At 54.0% G+C, this 21,252-nt stretch overlaps 1 protein-coding gene across 1 annotated transcript in view; it reads right to left on the bottom strand.

Annotated features, from left to right (window-relative positions):
* DIS3L2 (DIS3 like 3'-5' exoribonuclease 2) overlaps positions 1–21,252 on the bottom strand; it is a 270,536-nt gene that overhangs the window by 59,300 nt on the left and 189,984 nt on the right. Inside the window, exon 10 of the mRNA XM_055121806.1 lies at positions 1,946–2,025. Within this exon, the coding sequence (XP_054977781.1) occupies positions 1,946–2,025 (80 nt within the window). The remainder of the gene's footprint in view (positions 1–1,945; positions 2,026–21,252) is intronic.

Raw genomic sequence — 21,252 nt, 5'->3', positions numbered from 1 at the left:
CACGCTGGGGAACGCACGTGGCTGGCTGCAGAGAGGCGGGGCGGAGGGCACGTGCTGAGCAAGGCCGCTCCAGCCGGCTCTAGGGGTCACTCAGCACAGAGCCATGGAGGACCCTGAGCGAGGCCAGGCGTGACCCCCAGCTCCCCCCAGAAGCAAGAAAAATGGTGTGAATTCACTCTTGGGGGTCTCGACTTGGCTCCCACCTCGGCCTCTGCACGGCGACTGCCTCTGATTTCAGCATCGCCTTGTGGAAGCCCCACGTCCGCTGACTCTTTCCATGTCACAGCTTTCACCGAGCACTTACCACGTGCCGGGCAGAGTCCTAAGTGCCCGTGGTGGTCTGGCTTGGAATCTTTCTGGCAACTTACCGGGAGGCCCCCCTCTAGCCCCCTTTCCCGCCTGGGAAGTGTGAGCCCCGGAGAGGCCGGCTCCTCCCTCCGGACCATAGTCGGGAGAGGGTTGGGTCTGTGCAACCCGAGGGGCCCAGGGGCCGGTGCAGACTTGACATCCTTGGGGTTCTGGGAACTGCAAGACACTCGAGCGACGGTCTGGGCCAAACACCCACTTGAGGGTCAAGGCAAGAGAATCTCAGAGAGATCAGGGGAATGCCCAGACTGCAGACGGCATGGCGGAGGCAAGCCCCTGGGCTCCTCCTCCAGTGCTCGCTCTGCCCGGCGACAGCAATGAGGATGTGGGATCGCTGAAGCTCACCCCAGTGCCAGGCCCTCGACAATGCCCGAGTGGTGGGCGCCAGATTCCCTTGGCTTTAATGAGCAAGGAAGCTGGAACCCGCAGTGGCGCTGGAAGCACAAGAACGGGCCAGGGTCCAAATTCGGTTTAACAAGGTGCACTAAGACATCCACGAAGAAGAGGGGAAAAAAAAAAAAAAGACAATTTCCGAAGGCCAGACCCCACAGAAATCAGGCTCGCAAGGTCTGAATGGAACATAGGAATAAGCCCGCGGGCGGGGCCGTCTCCCCACTTCATCTTTCCACTCTGAGCCGTGCCCTCAGCGCAGGAGCGCTGGCCGGCAGCCCGGCACCGCGCCGGGCCAGGCGCCTCGGGTGACTATCCAGTTACTTGGGTTTTCTGAGTCAAGGGAAGATTCGGTCGAAAGTGACGGACGGCAAAGCAGCCGCCGATGCCACTCGCTCTGGGGACCCCCGGGGAGGGGGACACGCACCTACCAGAGAACTGCCCCTTCCTGTCCCCGGCGCCTGGGGCCCTGCCCTCAACACGGGACCTGGTGGAGTGGGGGGGGGGGGGCGAGGGACCCTCACGCACAGCCCTGGGCTGAGGAGACAAAACCCAGAAATGGGACCAAGTAGGAAATTGCCCGGAAGCGGAATTTTCCTTTTCAAAGCCCTGGGGAGTTCCTCTCTGGAATACAGGGAACAAAGGCTCCCCAACGCCTCCGAGGGGAAAATAAAAAGCGATTATAGTTGTTGCTGCTGCTTAAAGGGGCTGGTCCTGGCCGTACAGGGGCCGGCAACGCGGTGCTCACGGGCGTCTGTCGTTGCTGCTGCTGCTGCTCACGGGGCCGAGCCCGCCGTACAGGGGCCGGCAGCGCGGTGCTTGGTGGCACTGGGTGTAGCTTCAGGGCCGGCACGGGCCCTCCGAACCCTGTTTCCCCGAGCCACACCCGAGCTGGGCCTGATCCAAACACGCGCTTCGTTCCCACCGTCCTTCGCTCACCCCTGGCAGGGGTCTTCACCAAGGACCAAATGGCGGAATATTTCACTCTGCCCACAGGACACCCGGGCCCCTGGGGCTGGCTCCCACCTGCACGCCCGGCCCCCAGCCCTCCCTGTCCCACGGCCGGGGCGGGGGGAGGCAAGCGTGATGGCCCAGCACCCTTGGTGAGCCGGGGCAGAAGCAAGATGTGGGGGCTGCACCCCACGCCCCCAGCCCCCGGCCCCCGGCCCCCGGAGCAGCGCCATCCTACCATCAGGGAGCGGCCGGCAGGACAGGGCGTCGTCGAGGTCTCGGGCAGTGGACGGGTCGATGGTGAAGACACAGTCTTTCCTGGAAGAGAGCAGAGATGCGGTCAGCCTGGCAGAGGAGGCGTCAGAGGGGGCGGGCGACAGTTGCTCCTGTGCTGACTGGCCGCGGGCACTTGTCTGTATCCCCCGGGCGGCGGATGGTGTCTCAGAAGGGGGGCCAGAGCCGTGGCGCAGTGGGGAGGGCACCTGCCTTGCACACGACCAACCTGGATTTGAGCCCCAGCACCTCAGATGGTCCCCCAAGCCCACCAGAAGTGATGCCTGATAGCAGAGCTGGGAGCGAGCCCTGAGCACAGAGCTGGGAGTGTGCCCTGAGCACAGGGCCAGGAGCAAGTCCTGTGCACAGATCCGGGAGCAATCCCTGAGCACAGAGCTGGGAGCAAGCCCTGAGCACAGAGCTGGGAGTGAGCCCTGAGCACAGAGCCGGGAGCAAGTCCTGTGCACAGAGCTGGGAGCAAGCCCTGTACACTGAGTCAGGAGTGAGCCCTGAGCACCGAGTTGGGAGTCAGCCCTGAGCACTGCAGGGTATGGACCAAAACCAACCGACCAAACACACACACACCAAGAAAGAAAGGGTGACTGACCGGCAGAGGGCGTGAGAGGCGACGCGGCCAGGCCCCTCCTCGGCCCAGGCCCCATCAGTGCCCCGGGACTGTCTCGGCGTCTCTCTGCCTCCCGTGACCCTGAGGCTGGGCAGCGGGCCGGGTGCTGTGACCGTCTCCCCAGGTCTTGCCCCTGGGCCCCTCCCCGAGGCCAGCGAGAACTGCACAGGATGGACAGCTGCCCTGCTCTGACCTGACGAGCCAGTGAGTGCTCCCGGGGCTTGTGAGGGGGCGTCCCGGGACACTCCCCACGGCGGGGGCATCCCCGCTCCTCCCCTCCCCCACCTGTCTTCACAGGGGCTGTGGGTGCGGCTCCTGCGGGGCCTGGAGGGTGCCGGGGCGTTCCCGGAGACTGAGGTGCCGGCTCACACCCCTCATGCTGCACCCCTGCCCTCCAGTGACGGTGCCCGGGGCGCCCCTGGGCACACACCGCCAGCCTCCGTCTGCTCTGCAGACCCCTTCCCCGGGGCCCTCCCTGCCCCCCTCGCCCTCGTGTCCCCTCACCGAGCAGCTCGGCCGGCGGTGAGTCGGGCACGTCAGCATCCCCGGCCGCCTCACGCAGGGCTCCTCGGGCTCGGGGGCCAGAAACGCCAAGACGGCCCCCGACGGCCAGTGCTGACACACTAACGAGCCCCTGGGGGGGGGAGTGCAAAAGGAGCCGGTATGTCTCCACCGCCACGGCTCGGGCGAGTGGGGAGGGGGTCCCGGCCCACGGCATGGCGCCCGTCAGCATCCTGGCTGTGGTCACAAGTGTCCAGACATTCAAACTGAAGTGTACAGGACTGTACGATACAATAAAGGCCAGTTTCATTATTTATTAATAATGTAGTCACTGTCATCCTGTTGCTCATCGATTTGTTCGAGCGGGCACCAGTAACATCTCTCATTGAGAGACTTATTGTTACTGTTTTTGGCATATCCAATACGCCACGGGGAGCTTGCCAGGCTCTGCCGCACAGGCTCGATACTCTCGGTAGCTTGCCGGGCTCTCCGAGAGGGGCGGAGGAATCGAACTTGGGTCGGCCGCGTGAAAGGTGAAAGCCCAACTGCTGTGCTATCACTCCAGTAATGTAAAACATAATTCTCAAACCAAGGAAGGTTAACAAATTGTTTGTTGCTAAGAAAGCTGATCGTCAGGTGCTAGAATGCTGGTTCAGTTCCCCTTCTCCCTGTCCATCTTTTCCAAGATTTGGCACAGTTACTGTCTTTATAATAAAAAGAAAGGAGCACTAAAGAGAACGCCCCGCGCCACACGGAAAGTACAGCTGTCCTCCACGTCAGTGACAGGCTTAGCTCAGGAAGAGGCGGCAGGCCGAACGGAGAGGCTGATTCCAAGCCCTCCCGGGCCTCACACGGAACTGGATGGAACTCTCGGGCTCCCAGAAAGGGACATGCTAAGTTACCCACACGGGCTTCTGGTGGGGGTCGGCGGGGACCCCGCGGGTGGAGGCGCCCTTGCCTTCCCCACGGGAGTGGCCTGCCAGGGTGATCTTTCTTCCCTGTGCTGCTTGCTCTGTGCTGCCTGCCGGTACATCTTCTTCTTTCTTAGCTGAATCACCGTGAGATACAGTTACAAGCTTTCATGTTTTAGTTTCATCTAATGATCGAACACCTGTCCCTCCACCAGGGCACATTCCCCACCACCAGTGTCCCCAGTGTCCCCCCCCATCCCAACTCTCCCCCTGCCTCCATGGCAGACAATTTCCCCCATAGTCTCTCTCTACTTTTGGGCACTATGGTTTCAATACAGATACTGGGAGGCCACCACGTTTGGTCCTTGATCTACTCTCAGCACACATCTCCCATCCCGAGCATCCCTCCAACCATCACTGACTTAGTGATCCCTTCTCGATCCCAGCCGCCTCTCCCCAGCTGCTGAGCTGCCGTGAACCTTATCCCCACTCTAAACCTTCTCTGATGTGCTCGCAGCAGATCAGGCATTAAACGCCCATCCGTGTCATTTCAGTTTGCGACCCTGTCTTACAGCAACGTTTCACAGGATGACAAACACACTGATGTTCATTTGTACTCTCTGCATTCATCCATTCATTCTGGGGGTCACATGCAGTGGTGTCCAAGGACTCCCGACTCTGTGCTCCTGAGACCTGCAGTGCCGGGGCTGGCCACGTGCACAGCAAGAGCTTTAATGCACTCTGTTTGCTCCGATCCTCTCTCTTTCCTGAAAGAAGCAACACTGGGGCTGAGCCCACCTGGGCAGAGGCCGTGAGGGGCTGGGCACTAAACTCAGGGCCCCTCAAACGTGACACTTGTTCTTGACACCTGAGTTCTCTCTCTGATCCCTGCATTTCCATGTTTTATTTGAATATGAAATCTTTTAATGTTCTAAGCTGTGGGCTGGGGGCGGGTGGTTCAAGTAAGAGAGCCTGTACCTTGCATTTGCAAGGCTCTGGGTTCAACCCCCAACACGGCCGGGGTACCCCTGCCCCAGCAGAAAACACTCAGGGACCTCACCGTCGGATCAGCCTGGGATTCCGGCCAGTCTGCGACTTCTTTGCCAAGGATCCGACTTGCAGAACTTTCAGACACAAGTCCTGATAACCCTGGCAGGGCCTAGTTTTCCTACTCCGAATTTCTTTCTTTTTTATTTTTAAAATTTTTTTTTTTTTTTTTTTTTGCTTTTTGGGTCACACCCAGCGATGCTCAGGGGTTACTCCTGGCTTAGCACTCAGGAATTGCTCCTGGCAGTGCTTGGGGGACCATATGGGATGCCGGGGATCGAACCCGGGTCGGCCGCTTGCAAGGCAAACTCCCTACCCGCTGTGCTATCGCTCCAGCCCCTATTTTTAAAAATTTTTATTTTAACGAATCACCGTGAGATACAGTCACAGACTTACTGACTGTCATGAATGCGTTTCAAATGATGTCCAAGCACCCGTCCCTCCACCAGTGCCCCTTCTCCACCCAGTGTTCCCGGTGTCCTCCCGCCACCCCCGCCCCTCCCCGCCCCTGCCTCTGTGGCAGGCACCTTCCCTCTTACTCTCTCTGTCCTTCGGGGCGCCATGGTTTGCAATGCAGGTACCATGCGGCCATCACGGTCAGTCCATGGGCTACTTTGGGCCGCAGCTCCCGCCCCGAGCGAGCCCCCAAGCATCCTTGCCTAGTGCTCCTCTCTCCACCCCAGCTTAGTGCTCCTCTCTCCACCCCGGCTCTTTCCCCGCCAGCGCACGCTACCCTGAATCTCTTGGGCCTCACGCCCTCATTAAACAGGGCACAAGAACAAGCCCCACCACGCCGGAGCTGTGACGGTGCTGCCTGACAGCGTTTGTTCCAAGGCAGGTAACAAGCGTGTTCTGAGGACGGCGACATTGGGGATCCCGCGTGGAGGAGGGCTGCATCGAGAGGGGGTGCAGGAGGGCCAGTGGCCGCCTGTCTCAGCGCCACAGCCCCCGCCCGCCACCAGGACCATCCTGGCCAGCAGGACGCGGAGAAGGCCCGCCTGAGCCCCGCTGGAGCACCAGGCCAGGGGTGTCGGGCTCTCACCTCCCTCCCTCCTGCAGCTGGGCCAGTCACTCTCTTCCGGAAGGTTCTGCCACCACCACAGAGGCTGGGGTCCTCTGACACACCTCCCGGAGTGAGCAGAGAAGAGGCTGGGGAGGCCCTGGGTGGCCGCCTCAAGGTGGGGGGGGGCAAGGCTGGAAACCGGAGACTTGTGAAAGGGCAGGGCTCATCTCTGACAGACAGAGGTAGAAGATGCAGAACCGAGAGACAGAGACAGAGAGAGACAGAGGGTGAGAGACAGACAGAGACAGAGAGTCAGAGTGAGAGACACAGAGAGAGACAGAGTCAAAGAGAGAGGGAGGGAGGGAGCTAGAGATAGAATCAGAGAGAGAGGGAGGGAGAGAGAGAAGGAGAGAGTCAGAGAAAGGGAGAGAGTGAGACAGAGAGAGCAGAGAGAATCAGAGAGAAAGACAGAGAGAGTCAGAGAGAGAGAGGGAGGGAGAAAGAGAAGGTGAGAGAGGCAGAGAGGGAGAGAGTCAGAGAGAGAGAGAGAGAGACTCAGAGAGAGATCCCTGTTCCTCCCTGTTCCCTGTTCCCTGTTTCCGGGCCAGGGGACAGCTGTTAGAGGAGTGAAAGCTAACTTCCTTCCCTCAGTTTTCATGGTGAAAGAAAATCTACTTTCGGCAAAAGTAAGAAAAAGAGTGAAACGAGTATCCAGATTCACAGCTCCCAATCTTTTGCCGCATCTGATTTTATCTTTCTCCTTCCGCCTGTCCCATCACACATTTGAGTGCATTTTAAAATTTGTTTTTGGGCCACACCCCACAGTGCTCAGGGATCACTCTTATGAGCTTGCCTCAGGTTGCTCTCCTTGAGGTTGACGGGGTGCGCCCGGAGGTTGCTGAGCAGCTGGCAGAGCAGGACCCTATCTCGGAGGGTCTGTGCCAGGTCCAGCACCTGTGCTGAGTCCTAGGCACCTGGCGGTTGTCTGAAAGCACCTCACAGTGGATAAGCCACTGCGCACTGCTGCCCAGGCTTTGTTACTAAGTATCACCTGTATCACTCATTGATTTGCTCAAGCGCGCGCCAGTAACGTCTCCATTCATCCCTATCGCGTGCTAGTGTAGCCCAATGGCATCTGCTCGCTCCAGGAACACGAAGAGCCTCAAACTATTCATTCAGGTCTTGATGAAGAAGTCTGACCATCTCGTAGGTGGTCCCGTGGAGCCCAGTCCGTAACAGCTCTAGTCCAGCGGGCATCTCTGGATCGAATTACATGTCCGGCCCATCTGATTTTCGACGCCTTGGCAAACGAGACAAAGTCCCTGATTCTTGATTGTCGACGGAGGTCGGATCTCCGGATTCCTTCTCTCACTTGAGTGAAACGAGATACTCCAAGCATAGCTCTTTCGATTCCTCTTTGGGTGACCCGAATATGGTTCTCATCCTGTTTTCGTAGGGCCCAGGAGGTGTATGTTAGTGCAGGAAAAATGGTGGAGTTGAAAAGATGTGTCCGGAGCCAGAGATTCTTCATCCTCTTAACAACTTCTTCCCCCCCTTATACTTATTAATAGAATGAGATCACTCTCATTCTATTTATAAGTATAAAAATCATTTTATGTGAAAATTGTGCTGTCTGATCATGGGGCTGATAAGCCCTGTCTGAGGGCTCATTAAGCTGTCTGTTCCGGGTGAGCCTTCTCGGTTACTGTTTCTGTTTGCTGAGTTCGCTTCGTTTCTACGTTACTTTCCCATCTAACTCCTTGGCTCCTATTGGAATTTCAGTACTGAGAAATTAGGAGGTGCTGTGCGGTCGTGTATATGACCACATGGGCCGGAAAGCTCAGGATCTCTGGTCTGGGCCAAGGGCTGACAAGCGGAGCGTGTTCGGGAAGCAGTGGAGTCGGGCCCTGTGCAGGGTCACAGCAGCAGTGGGGATCAGCAGGGGGGAGGACTCGGCCCGCCCTCCTCCTGACGGCCCCCCGAGTTTCCAGCCACAGGGACTGGTGTGCCCATGAGTTTTAGCTATTTGGGAGAGTCAGCTGGGAATTGGCAGAGCAGCGCCAGTGGGTGAGTCCACATGGCGGCAGCTCTTGTTTCGATATGAGGAGGGGGCATCTTGGTGATGCTCAGGGGTCACTCCTGGCTCTGCACTTAGGAATTATCCCTGGAGATGCTCAGGGGACCATATGGGATGCTGGGTATCAAATCCAGGTCTGCTGCTGTACTAACGCTCTGCCCCAACATATACATCTCTGTGTGTATACACACATATACACATACACACACACATATATATATGTATATATATTTGTATATGTACACACACATACATCACTGTATCACTGTCATCCCATTGTTCATTGATTTGCTGGAGCGGGCACCGGTAACGTCTCCACTGTAGACTTGTTACTGTTTTTGGCATATCCAATACGCCACAGGTAGCTTGCCAAGCTACATGCACACACACAATCACACACACACACACACACACACACATCTTGACTTCTTAAAAGTATGTCACAGCATTTCCTAAGAATAAAAGGCATCCAGAGAATACTATTATCCAGGTAACCGTAGTTTTTCTTTGAAGAAATGTTGGCTGCATAGGAGGGGCTGAGGGAGGGGAGAAGGGCGAGTCCCTGGTTTGCCCACCTGCCCAGGGCCTTCCCTGCCCCCTGCCCTGTCTGCCCTGGCTGTGCCCTGAAGTGTGGGAGCCAGGGCAAAGTCCTGCATTTAATTCATGTAGAGGAGATATTTGTGCAATAAATTTCTCCTGACTTTCTGATCAATCTGCCTGGTAATCACGGGATTATCTGTCCAGTCTCTGAAGAACCCAGCCGGGTACCAGGTGATTTATGGGGGGCCCAACAATTCCTTAGGTCTAATTTACATAATATTTAAATATCGAGCCATTAAAATGTCTTCAATTGTGCCCCCTCCCCCAACATCTCTTTGGCTTCTTATTTTCCTCCAAATCTAGGATCTAATCAAAGCTCACACACTCTATTTGTAGTTATGTGTCTTTAGTCTATTTAGTACATAATAATCCATCCATCTTCTTTTAATTTTAAATATAACTTTTTATTAAAATAAGAACCTAGGCCAGCTGTCGTGCAGGATGCCTCATGCTCTGGATTTATCTGCTTGTTTCCTCGGGGAAGGAGGGAAAGAGGAAGGGACAAATATAAATCAAACAAAGCAAAATTAATCTTCTCTGGATTTCCTATAAACAGAAAATTGGGTCTGCTGCCTTGCTAGACTCCGGGTGAACGCTCTGGCCTGGCCTTTGGACGCGAGTGAGTGCCCAGCCGCCTTCCTTCACAGGAACAATCTGTCAACATGCCAAGTTTGATTAGTTGGTCTTGGTGCAAATAACTGGAACCTTCCATTGCAAAGCTACCTTTGACTCTCAGTAGTAAGAAAACTGTGCAGTGAGACTTTGAGACCCTTGAATATCCTGTTCTCCAAAAAATAGAGCTCCTGTCCCAGATGATTTCCACTGACGACTTTCACCTGACTCAGTCATAATTTTGCAAGCTGGACCCAACGCCGTAGGCATTTATCAGCGGGGTCTCTTCTGTCTCCAACGTTCCCTGCTTTGTCCCTAACCCCTTTCTGTGAGTGTGTGTGTGGTACCATTAAATATTTATCAATGTCTTAAAAAATTCAATGTATAATAATCCATTATGGCTATTCTTGCTGATATTAAATTGTCCCAAGTAGGCTGGTGAGCGTTATTTCAAGTAACCCGAGTGCTGTGCTGTGTGTCCCCAAGTCTCTGCACATTTCTCTGGATTCCGGCACAGCATGGGTTAAAGGGCCACTGTGTTCCTGTGTGGACCAGCACTGCCCTTTCCCTGGGGGGCCCCCGAGTCCTGTGGTGGGGACTGACAGTCTCAGAGTCCTGACAGGACACGGTATCAATCTGCTCGTTCCTCCCAGGCCATCACAGCTTCTAGGTCCCTCAGGAAATGACTGGGGAGGGGAGGTCATTGCTCGCAATCTCAGATACCTGATTATTTGCTTGTGGCCTAAAAATTGGCAATTTCATGTGATTTGACCTGTCTTTTAAAAAATCGTGAATTCATCTTGGCATTGTTGAATTTAATACTTAAGTTTATTTAACATTAATATTTAATATTTAAATTTAAGTCCTTCCACTGCTCATCTGTATCTTCACTGTCCCGGAAAGGGCCTAGACTCCCAATGGCGTCACTATTCAAAGGAGAGTCTGAACTCTAACCCCTGTGCCCTAGCAGTAAAGAAGCTGCACGTTTAAGAACCTGTCCTTAAAATATGCTTAAAATAAAAAAAATGAAATACCAAAGGTATCTGATCAGAGAGTTCACACACGCCAAACTCAAAAGTGACTGGAGTGTTTTTTTGTTTTGTTTTGTTTTTCTGAATGTGCTGATGCTAAACATTTGGTTTCGTTTGATGCCATTTAAAAATATTTGTTCATATTTCACCTTAAAATATTGGGGGGGGGCTGGAGAGCTAGTACTGGGGGGGGGAGCTTGCCTTGCCTGTGGCAGCCCCTTGCAGGGGTGAGGCCCCTGGCCCCCGGACGGTCCCCCGAGCCCTGTCACGAGTGATCCTTAAGCACAGAGCCTGGAGTAAGCCCCGAGTACAGTGAGGTATGGTTCAAACCCAAATAAAAACCCTTTAAAGCATTAATTTTATTGTTGAATATTTAAACACTTCAAAGGCTCAAAAGCCAAAATGTGCTCTGGGAACCTCCCCCCTTCTACTTTCCCCACCCCCTCTGGACAACCTTTTTCTACCATATTCTGATCACTCCTCTCGGTGCTTCTGCTTTTGTCACTTTTCTCTTCTTTCCCACACAGCCAAACACGACATACTCCCTTTTGTATATTTCACCATGGACAATAAGCCCTGGAAGTTACGCCATATCTGTGCAGAGATCGGGATCCTCAAACCATCGCCAGACTGGAAGCTCCTTAGAAGCGCCCGGGGTGCAAATCTGACCCCGGCCCCGCCCCCGCCCCCAGCCCCTGAACCAAACCCAGCCGAGAGCTCAGCCCTGGGTCCAGGGAGAGAAGGGTGGCGGCTCACTGCTTCATGAGGCATTTGATGTTGGAGTCCTAACTATTAGAAAGCACAGGGATGTGCCAAATCGAAATCTGATCCTGAGAAACTCGTCATTCAGCCCTTTGCAACCACAAAAAATGAGCTGACTCCCAGCGCCGCGGCCAGACTTTCCCAGGAAACAGGCCCATGAACTTTCTTGTTCTGAGTAGTTTATAATGGCAGTTGTAGCTTTTTCCCCTGCAAACTTCCATTTCTTTTGTGTCAAGAACAAACCAAAGTCGTAGGGGCCAGGCCAGCAACGCGGTGAAGTAGGCAGTGGAGGTCAAGGAGGTCGGAATCCCTTTATTAATACTTACGGGGCAAGGCTGGACACGCAGTGCCGGTGAGGCCCTCGGGCTGCTAACCCCAGGCCCGTGCCAGCACCACACAGGGCGACCCCAGCACTGCCAAGGGCAGCCCCAGAACACCAGGAGTGACCCCCAAACCAAAACAAGCCGCATTTGCTGGGTCCCCACTGCTCTGGGTGTCGGCGACATGTGCCAGAACTATGATAGCATACACTAATCTAGTGGGAGAGGAACCAAAACAAACAGGAGTGAGATTTTCAGCATCATGAAAAAAGGGGCGGGAAACATTACGTCATAGCACGGGGGAATAATAAAAGCGTGAGTATGGTATAATGAGACGGCCGTGGCAGGCCTCAGTGAGAAACTGCCACTGCAGGTGACTTGAAGGAGAAGTAGGTGGGAGCCACAGGCACCCCGGGGGGGGGGGGGAGGGAAGACTTGGGCAAGCAGAAGATCTTGTGCCAAGGCCAGCAGGGAGCAAGTTACTTGGCCTGGAGGCATGGAATCAGTGGGCACAATTCAAGCCAGGGAGTTGGTCTATGGCACAACGATGACCTACTTCCTGCTGGAGCACTTACTTCCTATCGGAGAGCTTACTTCCTGAGCGCTTACTTCCTGCTGGAGAGCTTACTTCCTGCTGGAGAGCTTACTTCCTATTAGAGAGCTTACTTCCTGCTGGAGAGCTTACTTCCAGTTGGAGAGCTTACTTCTTGCTGGAGAGCTAACTTCCTGCTGGAGAGCTAACTTCCTGCCAGAGAGCTTACTTCCTGTTGGAGAGCTTACTTCCTGCTGGAGAGCTTACTTCCTGCCGGAGAGGCTACTTCCTGCCGGGGAGCTTACTTCCTGCGGGAGAAGCAGCGTGGCTCCTCTCCTTTCCCTGCGAGTGGCAGTGTTCCCAAAACCCAGGTTGAAAGCATGATGTTGGGTGCCTTTGGAAAGGCTGTAGGAATCCTAACTGCAGGCTGGGTAGAGCCTCGTGTGTGTGAAGCCGGGGGTTCGATCCTCAGCACTGCAGCCATCCCCAGATCTCAGCGCCCCGCTAAAAGGCAACCCTGGCACGGCAAGGACAACCAAAGAGTATTGACAGATACAAACCAAGTATTGATATCAGACAGAAGTGAAGTAGCAGGAAGCTTCCAGGGGATGTTCCCGGGGAAGAATAGAACAGCTAAGCCGTAGAATCAAGAATATTAAGAATTCACATGCTAGGAGACTATATGACATGCAAGACAGGATCTCTCAGCGTCTCAGAGGCTCCGTGTGGGGGGGTCTTCTCGTGTCCGGAATCCCTTCCTGTGGGGATGTAGCTCACCGCAGGCACCTGCCCCCCGCCCCATCCTGCACCTCGCGGCATGAATCCTCGCGGCCGCCTCACTGACATCATCACCGCCTTGGTTTTTTTCTCTTAGCACCTAGAAATTACTCTTTAGAGGATAAATTAAAGGTAGGGGGAGTATGATTTTCACTTATTTTGTGGCTGGGGAACCTGAAGCTCAAAGTGATTAAGTAACTGAACTTGGATTATAGAACTGCAAAGCTCTGACTGAGTGGGAAGGGAATTCAAAAGAGACCGTGTTAAAAATAAGCTAATTATACAAGTTTTGCTTTCATGGAAATTGACATCACTGGTTCCCCTTAGTGGTTTCGTATATATATTTTTTTATTAAACATCCCCTTCCCCCTTTGACTAAAGTGACGATGACCCATACTCGGGGGCAAGGTTTCCTCATGGCTGACCGACAACAAATTCACTTGAAGAGAGAAAAGTGAAATCTGACAACTTTCTATCCACCGTCTGAAATCCACGACAAACTTCTACTATTAGGTTTATTTAAAGTGGGTATGGCAGAGAAAGTCAAGTCTGCAATCGGTACCTTCCTTTGGAAAAAGGTATAAAAATAGGAAAAGTAACTAAAGAAATAACAAGCACAGATATTTTTTCATCGCTTACACTACATTTTTAAAATCTGCATTGTGATTTTCAGAAGTGACTAAGTATGTAAAACCCAAAACAGATATTCTAACCAAATTTTAATACAACTTTATCAGAGTCTAAAGACGATACAGCAAAGGTCAATATTTAATGGACTTAAAATTCTAGTGGATGGAATTAAGAATAGTCTAGAATTAACTGTCTAGACATCTCCCCTAGATTTCTATTTGAGGAACAGTATTTTTTGTCCCCGCTCATCCTTTGAATTCCCAAGCTAGGAATTCAGAACCCGCTGTTGAAAGGGTCATCATCCTTAATTCTCAATCCATTTATCAGGCTGAAATGCAAATGTGAGTGATGAATACCTTTCAAACAGCCCGAAGGGCCTTCCCCGGGCCGTGCTGCGCTAACTGGGGAAGGGGTTAAGCCACCCCTATTTTTCAGATCAGCAAACAGTTGTTCTGATACAAGAAGAATCATTACAATGGTGCCTGCTCTCTTCTATAAAAGCCATACACATTTTTTTGCACAACTGCATGATTGTTATGGCAACCGTAAAAATGGAACCATCATTCTTCAAATTACACACTGCCCGTCCTGGATTACCTACGTTCAGTCTGTTCTTCCACACTCCCCAGAACTTCTTTTCAGAAAGTGCTACGTGTGCCCTATAGAATAGGGACCGGGAGCAAGATGAAGTGGTCCCTTTCAAAGGGAGACTGGGCCACAAAGAACCTTTCACAGGCCGGGCGCCGGGCGCCCCGAGGGTTCTGGGGCGTCCTGTCAACTCGCCCGAGGAGCGGGGAGGGCTGCAGGGAAACGGCCTGGAAAACGGATTCCCAGTGATTGGTGTTGTTGTTGTTGTGTTTTAAAGATGATTCGGGTCACGAGTGGGCACAGATCTGTGAGGTGCCAGAACACTGGCTGGAGTCTCTGCCCAGTGCGCGGGGCCCTGAGCGGAATCTCCACGGAAAACAGCAAGAACATGAGTAGCGGGACAGGGATGGCGGGAGCTAGTTTCAGCTCCACTTCCCGGCGCCCGGGGGCTCGATGGTCACTGCGGCCAACAGGAGTGGAACTTGGTGAGTTTTAAGAGGAAAAAAGTACGAACTCTTTCTTCTCATGAATGGGGAAAGCCAAGTCTGGTCTTGTGTGTCTTAAATATTCACTTTGGACCAAGATTCTGGTGTATTGTTCACAGAGATGATTCCACAGTTATTTATTTATTTATTTTTAAAGAATCGTTTTGGTCCGGGGGCCGCACTCAGTGGTGCCCGGGGTGTACTCTCCTGGCTCTGTGCTCAGGGGTCCCTCCTGCCACACCTGGGGGACCATACGGGGCCAGGGGATCGGGTCTTACTCCTTGTACTATCTCTCAGGTCCTGCTCTGCTTCTTAAAGGCAGGCTGGTAATGATGTCTTGGTTGAATTTAATATTAAATATTTAGACTCTGAGATGAAAACATGCAGATAGTTATAGTGTTTCTTTTTTTTTAAAGTACTGAAATTCATCTAGCAATGTACTATTTAAGTGAATTTATTCAAAATTGTACGGTTTCAAAATTACCTCAAAACACACAGATTCTCTCTCACTCGCACGGAAGCATTCAGGGCTCAGGCCTGGCTCTGTGCTCAGGGGTCACCCTGGCAGTGCCTGAGGGACCCTGTGGGGTGCTGGGGGTGGGAGCCAGTCAGTGGTGTCCGAGGCAAATGCCCTGCACCCCTGTGCTGTCTCTCGGGCCCAGGAAGCTCCTCTTGGGAGAGGAAGTGCTGGTCTACATCAGCACCCCGAGTTTCAGAAAGTGCTCCCCTGGCTGCACAATGTCCTGAGGCACGGGGAACCCACCCCACTCCATCTTCAAAAAGGAGACTCCCCAAGTGGTCCTGTAAGGGCCCCCCCAGTCCGCCCCCTGCCTGTTCTCCGGGGTTCAGATCTCAGCTGACCCTCGATCTCAGCCCAGCCCCCACGTGCTGCCCTTCCCAAGCTCCCCGTGGGCCCTCAACGCAGAACCCCCTTCCACTCACCCCTCCCACCCTCAACGCAGAACCCTCTTCCGCTCACCCCTCCCACCCTCAACGCAGAACCCCCCTTCCGCTCACCCCTCCCGCCCTCAACGCAGAACCCCCTTCCGCTCACCCCTCCCACCCTCAACGCAGAACCCCACTTCCGCTCACCCCTCTCCAGCTGGACCCCAGACGCTTCTCCTGCCTTCGTACCCTTCAGCGCTGGCTCCAGGAGGATGTCCCTAAGGCTTAACATTACAACCTGACAGACAAGGATTTCTTGGGCTAAGACACTTGCTTTGCATCATTCCTGGCATGGCAGACAGTCCCCCAGAACACTGCCAGGAGTGATCCCCGAACACAGCGACCTACCTCAGTACCCGCTCCGCCCCCCCAAAACCATAAACCATTTCTGCAAAACTTCACTGTCTCCCAGCTGCCAGGGTGCTAGTTCTCAGCTTGGCATTCAATGTCTTCCATGATCTGGCCCCAAGGTGCTTTTGTGCCCTGGCATCTGCGGGGCGTCACGGTTTATTGTTTAAACGTCCTGGCTGGACAGTGTGGCCCACCCTCCCGAAACGCCGCTTGTGCAGACCCCTCCTCTCTTCCTCTAGACTCTTCTCTTCTAAGGAAACGACCTTCCAGTTTCTATTTGTCAGCAATATCTGCGTCAGGGTCTTAAAAGCAGCCAGGATAATCAGGTTTTCCCGAGGTCAATGCCTAATGTGGTGCCTTCAATTTTCCCCTGTAGAAAGTGGCCATGGGCATGGCTGGCACCCAGAACAGCCTCCAGAGAGAAGTCCCTTGAGGTGACGCCTTGGGACAATTTCCCCAGGTAATTTTTAGGTTCAGAAACAAAGACTATAAACACATGGCACTCAGGTGTGTCCTCAAAGGGGACAAAAGCTGAGGCAAGGGGACAGACGCTGAGAGCAGGAGGTAGTTTGTTTACATGTCACGTCATGTTAGGGGAAATGAGACATCAAAGCTGCACAGACCAAACGACTTTCTCTCCCGAGCTGGCAGCTGGGGCTGCCTGGAGGAGCCGCCGACGCTGAGCGACTCCTGCACCCTCTGTAGAAAGGCCCGGGACACGCCATTTCCGACAAAGGGAAAATTCGTATCGCAGCAGGAGGAGGAGATGGCGTGGCGATTCCCAGTAGGGGGCGGAGAGAATGCAGGTGGGCCACGGAACCACAGGTTGTCTTTTTCCTAAAGGGCAAGACCGGCAAACCCTTAGACCCGAGAGAAAACAAAAACAGAAAATCCAAGTATGTTGGGTCAAGTGAAGGGGGAAAATGACAACCTCAGAAATACGAACGATCATGGAAATTGTATTGCTTATAAATACCGAAGATCACAATAGGTTACACGAACTCTATGATCCTAAAAGAAAAGGGGACTTTTTAATTTAATTTAATTTTTTTTTGCATTTTTTTTCTTTTTGGGTCATACCCAGCAATGCACAGGGGTTACTCCTGGCTCTTGCACTCAGGAATTACTCCTGGCGGTGCTCGGGGGACCATATGGGATGCTGGGAATCAAACTCGGGTTGGCCGCATGCATGGCAAATGTCCTACCCGCTGTGCTATCGCTCCAGCCCCCGAAAAGGGGACTTTTTTTAGAATCTACAACTTCCCGAGATTCAATCAGGAGAAAGTAGAAAACCTGCATAAGGCGATCGTGAGTAAGGAAACTGAAATAGTCACTAAAAGGGATTAAGTCTTCCCAAGAAAAGAAGCCCAGGTTCAGGTGAGGGTTCGACCGAACTTGAAGGCTCACAGGTTTGAGAGGAAGTCCAGGGATACAAGCACAGTTCAACACATGCAAATCACTCAACGCAACACGCCCGGCACTCAGGTGTGGATGGAAAGGGGATAAATGACACCCACCAAAGGAAATAGGAAAATAATATAATCATGGAAATAGGTACCAGGAAATATTTCGACAAGGTTCAATACACATTATTTCAGTGGGGGGCACACCTGACGTGCTCAGGGGTTACTCCTGGCTCTGCACTCAGCAGGACTCCCCCTGGCAGTGGATCACATGGGATGCCAGGAATCGAACCAACCCTGGTCGGCTCTGTGCAAGGCAAGCATCCTACCCACTATGCTATCTCTCCAGCCTCTCAGTATACATTTGTGGCAAAAAAAAAAAAAAAGATACAAAACAAAAAAACTGTTGGAAAAGGACGCGGAGCTGCTGAATCACCCCAGGCTGACCCGTCTTTGGGCTGAGAACTTCGGGGCCTTCTCAGCACAGGGGAGGGTAGACTGCAGCCCCCGCCGCACGTGACACCTTCCAGCCTAGAATCAGCCCGTCCCGAGATGGAGCCTGATGTCATCAACGCCGCTTCCCCCACCCCGGGAAGCCAACGGCGAAGGAGCAAGGGCCAGGCTGGTTGGTCTCAGTTGCCGTTTATTCTAATCTCCTCATTCGCTTCTCTGTCTCCTCTTGCTAAATCCCCCCACCCCATTCCCCCCATCCCAACCTTCCGACTTAGTTAAATCCCCCTCATGGGGGGTTGGGGTAACAATTACACATAGGTGTCATCAAAAGCCCGCGGATGTAGGTCTTTCCCTCAGGGGAAGCTACTTCCAGGGCAGATTCTTATCCAGCAAGACAACAGGCCTAAAGGCAAATATGGGTGTGTTTCTCCTCTCCTTAGTCCAATGAACATATAAACACTCATAATATTAATCATTTTGTGTGGACACAGTAAGAGATGCATTGAGCTTATAGAACTGCTCTCCTGGGGTCATCTTGATCTCAGACTATAGTGCTCAGGCCAGATTAGTCTTTCCTATCCCTAGCACGGTCCTAGTCTCGTCGTTACTTTTGGATCATGACAGCATTTGTCCATGACCATGCTTTCAACTTACAGTTGAGTATCGTGGCTCTTTGGCTTGGCCCATTTTGATGCCAGGGTAGCTCACAGCTTGCCCTGGATCCGTCCCGTCCCTTGTTGGGATCCTGCTTTTGGGGTGCTAGGAACTAAGGGCTACTGAGGCTTAAGTCAAGAAAACAGATGCCCGGGAGGGAATAGTATTCGGAGTCTTAACCCCAAGTTACAAAAGCATAGTATTGACTGTCTTCCTATGTCTGTACAAAAAGGACATTGCTTTAAAGTAAACTGTTCAAAAGACATCAGGAGAGAAGAGAGGTAATATTTCACTCATACATATAAAATCATAGGTTTCCGAGGAATCTGATCTTACAAGTTAACAGAGTCTGATTAGGGGAAAAGCTGATTAACTGGTTGGGGAAGAGAGCACAGAGAAGAGGTCACAGATAAACAAAGGAATGGGAGTGACTCGGGAGCACTGTGGTAAACCTGAGCTCCCTGTGGCAAGGGGAACAGGACATACCAAGGTAATCCCAAAATGTTTAGAGCTACGTTCCAATAAACACAGAGGAATGGAGGTGCTCCAGGAGCACTGTGACGGGTAACACCCGGAAAACCTAAGCTCCCTGTAGCAAGGGAGCAAAGGACACACCAAGGTTATCCTACAAACACTCATTGCAACACTAGTTCAGTTTCCAGAATATCGAAACACCCCAAATGTCCGAAGGCTGATAGACAAAGAAGTTGTGTTGTACAGCTACACAATGGAAGCTGCGCACACCGAGGCACGCAATGGAAGCTGTGTGTATATATAGACACACAATGGAATAACCCCCCGCCGTGAGACGAGACTCTGCACGGATGATGTGGGGAGGCGTAAGTGCGAGGGAGGAAAACAAACACCAGGTGACCTCGCTCACCTGCGGCCTGGAAAGGAACTACACGGGATCCACAGTGTCAGACAATGACAAACCCCAGGCTTTGCACTGCAGAGCCCCGGTCCCCACGCAGTGGCCGGGGGGACCAGCAGTGACACGAGGACGGCGGGGGCGGGTCCGGGCACCTTGGTGCGGGAAAAAGTGCAGTGACTCGGCTAACACCATGGTAACCGTGTTTGCTACATGAAAACAAACAACCAAAACCAAATACTGAGAGGCAGGCAACATGTGCGGAGGCCTGAGATGAGCTACACACACACACACACACACACACACACACGGGGGTGAGGGAGGTGGCAGAGACAGCGCGAGGGCCTCTATCTCAGGCCCCTCAGGCCATCTCAGAAGGATGCCCTGCCCAGAGATGGGGCATGTGGGGTCACCGCCAGGCGCAGGGGGCAGGAGGGCCTTTCCGGGTCTCTGGGCCTCTGGAGGTGCCGCAGGGTCCACGTGAACACGCCTCTCTGGGTTCTCCTCCCCGCGACCCAGACAGTCTCCATCCACCACACGCTGTGGGGGCAGTTTCCTCGAGGGCCCATCGCGGGTCAGGGCGGTCTTGGTCCTGGCCGGAGGTCAGAGTGATTGTCCACATCTTGGGGCCTCGGGGGTCCTTCTGTGCGGGCAAGTGGAGGGAGCACTGGGCAGGGATCAACATCCAGAGACTGTTTCACCACCATGTTTAAAGAACCATGACCTCTGTGAGTCAGATCACCTGAAGCTCAGGTCAGGGCCCAGGACAGGAGCACTGAGGGGAGGATGGGAGCATTGGGGGAGGAGGGATTGAAGGAGGATGGGAGCACTGGGGGGAGGAGGGATTGGAGGAGCATGGGAGAACTGCAGGGAAGGGGGATGGAAGAAGGATGGGAGCACTGGAGGGAGGAGGGATTGAAGGAGGATGAGAGCACTGTGGGAGGAGGGATTGAAGGAGGATGGGAGCACTGGGGGGAGGAGGGATTGGAGGATGGGAGTACTGTGGGGAGGAGGGATTGGAGGAGGATGGAAGCACTGGAGGGAGGAGTGATGGAAGGAGGATGGGAGCATTGTGGGGAGGAGGGATTGAAGGAGGATGGGAGCACTGGGGGGAGGAGGGATGGAAGGAGGATGGGAGCACTGCAGGGAGGAGGGATGGAAGGAGGATGGGAGCATTGGGGGGAGGAGGGATGGAAGGAGGATGGGAACACTGGGGGAGGAGGGATGGAAGGAGGATGGGAGCATTGGGGGGAGGAGGGATGGAAGGAGGATGGGAACACTGGGGGAGGAGGGATGGAAGAAGGATGGGAGCACTGCAGGGAGGAGGAATTGGAGGGAGCAAGGAGGGAGGACTTGGAGGATGGGAGCAAGCCCGAGGCCCACGGCTGCCCTCCTCGCCCAGTGCTCTCTGGTGAGTGGCGGCACTGGCCTGAGCCAGGGATTCTTCAGGCTGATCAGAGGCGCGCCCGCACCCTCACCCTCACCCTCGTCTGGGCAACCAGGAGGCGCCACAGTCACAGGTGCCGGGCGTGGCCCCCAGGCCCGTGTGCGGTGTCTAAATACTTGCCTGCCGAGCCCCGGCCAGGAGGAACCTGAGACTCCCGCCGGCCTCGGGGCTGAACTTGAACTCAGACCTGTGTGGGGCCCACGCTTCCCTGCGGTGGGTCGCTTGCCGCTCGCCGGCCCGTGCAGGACAGGGGCAGCTGCGGCCTCCGATGGGCCGGGCGGCGTCTCAGCTCGGGGTCAAGACCCTCGGGTGACTTGATGTTTCCAAAATAACTGGATTTCAAGGAAAGCGACTGAACATGACTCTGGGAGGGCTAATTGGACACACACTGGAGGCATTGTTCTGCCGGGGACACTCCCACGCGAGGAATTCCAGTTACACCGCGGGACCGCAGGAGGACTGCGCAAACCATCAGCACTCGGACTCCCATTCGCTGTCCACACGCCGGCCGGCCCCGCCAGGCCCCGCTCGGGCACCCGGACGAAGGGCGACCTGACATCTGCGCGCTCGGGGCACGCGGACCGTAACTAGGCTGACCCGCCCGCAGCCGCCGCAGCCCGAGCCCGGGGCCTGCCCCAAGTCCCCCT

Source organism: Sorex araneus, chromosome X (genome assembly GCF_027595985.1).
Source record: "Sorex araneus isolate mSorAra2 chromosome X, mSorAra2.pri, whole genome shotgun sequence".
In the NCBI taxonomy this organism is placed as follows: Eukaryota; Metazoa; Chordata; class Mammalia; order Eulipotyphla; family Soricidae; genus Sorex; species Sorex araneus.
Note: the sequence above shows the minus strand (reverse complement) of the source record. Positions and strands in the feature narration are given on the sequence as shown.